At 33.8% G+C, this 4828-nt stretch overlaps 1 protein-coding gene across 1 annotated transcript; it reads left to right on the plus strand.

Annotated features, from left to right (window-relative positions):
- Nucleotides 1-472: 472 nt before the first annotated feature.
- Nucleotides 473-1399, plus strand: LOC141546143 (olfactory receptor 4C11-like). Its single transcript, XM_074273758.1, has one exon. It carries the CDS (start codon nt 476-478, stop codon nt 1397-1399), a length of 924 nt encoding a protein of 307 aa, XP_074129859.1. The 5' UTR covers nt 473-475.
- The last annotated feature ends 3429 nt before the right edge of the window (nt 1400-4828 follow it).

Below are 4828 nucleotides of genomic sequence, written 5' to 3' on the forward strand. Positions count from 1 at the left end.
TGTTAATTTTAGAAAGCTAGGAAAGCATGGGTAGAGTTTGAGTTTTTTAATAAGACAAATTACAAACCCACCTATGTCCAACCATGCATATCTTCCTATACATTTGAAACATGGTGCTATAAATGTGTCAATGGACAGACAATAGTGCACCTCTCTCTCTCTCTCTCTGTCTCTCTCTCTCTCTCTCTGTCTCTCTCTCTCTGTCTCTCTCCTACACACATATGAACACAGACACACAGACACACAGACAGACACATCATCAGTAAGAATTGGCCTAGAACAGATTGATAGTACTATTTTTACTTAAGCTTTTCTTATCTAAAGCTTTGAAAAGAAACATAACAGAAGCTTAAATATATAAAAACAATATGTTTTTTTTGTGGAGACCTCAAAAATTCTGCTCTAATAATAGTTTTTTATTCTTTTATTATATTAACCAGTTCCCCTCTGTGTTCTTCCTACTTGAGTCCTAAAGATGAGAAACAATGTGACTGAATTCATTCTGCTTGGACTGACACAAGACCCAAAGAAGCAAAAGATAATATTTGTCATTTTCATGGTATTCTACAGTGCCACTGTGTTGGGGAACCTATTGATTATTATAACAATCAAGACCAGTCCTACACTTGGTTCCCCTATGTACTTTTTCTTAACCTATTTATCCATTGCAGATTCTTGTTTTTCTACCACCACAGCTCCCAAATTGATCGTGGACAACCTTTCTCACAAGAACACTATTTCCTTTGATGAATGCATGACTCAGCTTTTTGCCATGCATTTTTTTGGGTGCATGGAGGTATTGGTCCTCATTTTAATGGCGTTTGATCGCTATGTAGCCATCTGCAAGCCTCTACACTACTCAGTCATCATGAACCAGAGGGTATGTGGGATTCTGATTCTTCTAGCATGGATAGGGTCATTTCTGCATTCTATAACCCAGATAATCCTTATCTTGAATGTACCCTTCTGTGGTCCCAATGTTATTGACCATTATTTCTGTGACATGCAACCTTTGTTGAGATTGGGATGCATGGATACATATGTATTAAATCTGTTAGTAGTTTCCAATAGTGGAGCCATATGCTTAGCAAGTTTCATTTTGTTGATGATTTCCTATGCAATTATATTACACTCCCTGAGAAATCATAGTGCAGAAGGGAAGCGCAAAGCCCTCTCCACCTGCAGCTCCCATATCATTGTTGTCATCATATTTTTTGGTCCCTGCATATTCATATATACTCGGCCTCCAACCACCTTTCCTCTTGATAAGTTGGTGTCTGTATTTTATACCATTATAACACCATTCCTCAATCCTTTGATCTACACCCTAAGGAATGAAGAAGTAAAAAATTCCATGAAGAAGCTATGGAGCATCCAAGTGACTTCAAGTGATAAATAATATGTTAATACATTTTATTTTTTACATTGTTCAAGGATGATTGACCCAAATTGGAAGACATGCAACTGATATGTGATAATCATAATTATACTCTGTAATTGTATGAATTTTATACATTATTTTAATAACTATTTTAATAGACATATGTTACTTTGTATTTCATTGTAATTTATTTTATGCTTTGAAAATCATTACTTATTTGATCTTGAAAGTTTGAAATATATAATTTTCTTTGATTTTATCACTATTTCAAAGAGTGAAAAAAAGATTGCTGTCAGGGTCTTATTTATTTTAACTCACATTGAACAAAATCTTAAAAAAAACTCAGTAAAGAGAGTTACTGGATCTCATGTTAATATAATAAAGTTTTAATAATATATAATATATTTAATAATTAGGTTATTTGTTTCCAATAAATGTTTGTTCTCTTTTTCTCTGGCCTGTTATAACTGTTAATTTTTGTTGCATTGGGATCTAAAAATATAACTTTCTGGTTAGCTTTCTGGAGGTCTTTGTTTTAGCTGAGTAATCACCATGAGAATAGCCATGTGATAAAGTCCAAAAGTCTTTATTGTTTCCTTCACAGTTTGTATACTTGCCTATTTTTCAATAATTTTACATTTACATTTAAGGAAACTCAGATATACAGGGGTTAAGTGACTTATACAAGGTTATTAAGTGATTGAGGCCTGATTAGAAGTCAATTCCCAGAATTCTATCTGTTATGACACTCAGCTGCCAAAATTTCCTTATATTGATATTCCTCCATGAAATGGCTGCTGATGAATGTATTTCACAATATTTCTATTCTATGAATTCCTATTGGACCAAATAACAGAAAGACTACCATTAGATTTCAAACTATCATGGATTGTAATACAATCATTTTAGTATGTGAATGAGGAGGTAACCAATCCCTTGGTACTGGGGAGTTGCTATGTATAGCCTAATTATTCTACTTAAGTTGTGGTGATATTAGGACAATGAAATATTTGAGGGATAATAGTGATCTTTTTTGGTATACATTTCCTGGGGAGTGAAGCCAAGATGGCGAGAAGAGACACGTCTTTTTCTGTGTTCTCCCCTAGGTGCCTCAAATTAACAACAAATCAAGCCTCTGAAATGGTTTTGGAGTGATAGAACCCATAAATATTAGAAGTGTAACAAATATCTATCAGAAAATAATTTTGAAGATCTTCAGAAAATGTCTGTTCAATCAGGAAAAAAGAAAGTGAGTTATAAGCACAGGCAGTGTAGAGACCTAGGGCAGTGGGGTGTCCTGTGCACTAGGGAATCTACCAAGGGGAATTTATATCAGTGTTGACTACTCTGTCATGGTTGCAAGCTAGGAGATCAACAGATTAGCTGTAAAACATCCAATACAAATACAAAAGGCAAATAGTGAGTCCCCAAACTCCAGAATATCACAGCACTTGGCCACGCCCACACAGCTCTGTAACTTAGTCAGCACTGACCCAGCAGATCCACTGTAGAAGAAGCTAGGGAAATCTCCCCTTTGCACTAAAAGCATACCTAAACTTTTTTTTTTTTTTTAAATGAGCAAAAAAGCAAAAAGAACTCTGGCCATAGATAGTTTTTATGGAGAAAGAGAACAGATTTCAAACCCAGAGGACAGTAAAAGCAGATCACCTCCAGATATAAATTGTTCCCCATCTCACAAGGCTCTCTGGGAAGACTTCAAAAAGGATTTTAAGAGCGAATTAGAAGAAACATGGTGAATGGAAATGAGAACTTGATTATATTAAGTTAACAAGTTTTTGTGGAAACAAAACCAAAGCAGAGAAGATTTTAAGGGAAGCAGAAAACAGGGGAAAATTATATGCAGGTTTTTGATAAAAGCTTCATTTCTAACATATATGGAGAACTGAATTAAATTTATAAGAATACAAGCCATTTTCCAAATGATAGTCGAAAGCTATGACCAGACAATTTTTCAAATAAAGAAATTAAAACTATTTGCATTTATATGAAAAAGACTCTAAATTAATATTGATCACATAAATATAAATTGAGACAATTCTGAGATACTATGACACACATCTGAGATTGGCTAAAATGACCAGAAAATATATTGTGAAAAATTGGAGAGGATGTGGGAAAACTGGGATAGGAATATGTGGTTGATGAACACTTGTGAACTAATCTAACTATTTTGGAGAGTAATTTGGAACTATGCCTAAAGAACTATCAAAGTGTGAATCCCCTTTGATATAAGAATGTGTCTACTGGTCTGGGATCCCAAAGAGATCCTAACAAAGGAAAAAAAAAGACTCTTTATAGTGGGAAAGAAATGGAAACTGAGTGGATGCCCTTTGACTGGAGAATGGCTGAATAAGTTATGGTATATGAATGCTATGGAATAATAATATTCCATAACAAATGATCAGCAGGATCATTTCAGAGAGGATTGGAGAGATGTGTTTGAACTGATACTAAATGAAATATATACAACTAAGAGAACACTTTACACAGTAAAAAGAAGAATAAACATTGATCAATTCTGATGGATATGGCTCTTTTCAAAGATAAGGAGTTTCAAGCAAATTCAAATAGGCTTGTGATAGAGTCATTTAAACCAGAAAGAGGATTGTGGGTAGTGAATGAGGATCCCAACATATTATTTTCACCTTTTTTTGTTGTTTGTTTGTTTGTTCTCTCCCCCCCCCCCCCTTTTTGATCTCTTTTTTCCTTGTGCAACATGATAATCATGGAATCATGGATAAAATTGCACTTGCTTAACATATATTGGATTACTTGCTATTTAGCCAGTAGTTTGGGGAAGGGAGGGAGAAAAATTTGGAACACAATGTATTGCAAGGGTGAATTTGAAAGCTATCTATGCACATTTTGAAAATTTTAAGGGAAGCCGAAAACAGGGGAAAATTATATGCAGATTTTTGATAAAAGCTTCATCATTATTAAAAACTGCAGTTAATATAAAATAATTGGAAGTCTGAATAATTAAACAAACCCAAGTACTATATACATATAATTATAAAACACATTCCACAGAAATAGAATTAAATCTAACCATTTGGAAGAATATCAAGTTCTCACATGTAGACTGAGTTCATATAATAAAATTGACAATCCTATGTTAATTAATCTATTTATTCTGTGCCATACCAATCAAACTGCCAAGAAATTACAAGAGTTAGAAAATATAACAACATTCATCTGGAAGAATAAAAGTTTAAGAATTTCAAGGAAATTATTAAAAATTCTAAATGAAGGTGGCCTTGTTGCAATCAGTCCTAAAACTAAATTATAAAGCAGCATACATCAAGATCATTTGGTATTGGCAAAGAAATAGAGTAATTGGTCAATGAGATAAGTTAGGCTCACAAGACACAAGACATCAATGACTACAGTAATTGTTAGGATGAACCCAAATACTCCAGCTTCTGG

Source organism: Sminthopsis crassicaudata, chromosome 6, assembly GCF_048593235.1.
Source record: "Sminthopsis crassicaudata isolate SCR6 chromosome 6, ASM4859323v1, whole genome shotgun sequence".
In the NCBI taxonomy this organism is placed as follows: domain Eukaryota; kingdom Metazoa; phylum Chordata; class Mammalia; order Dasyuromorphia; family Dasyuridae; genus Sminthopsis; species Sminthopsis crassicaudata.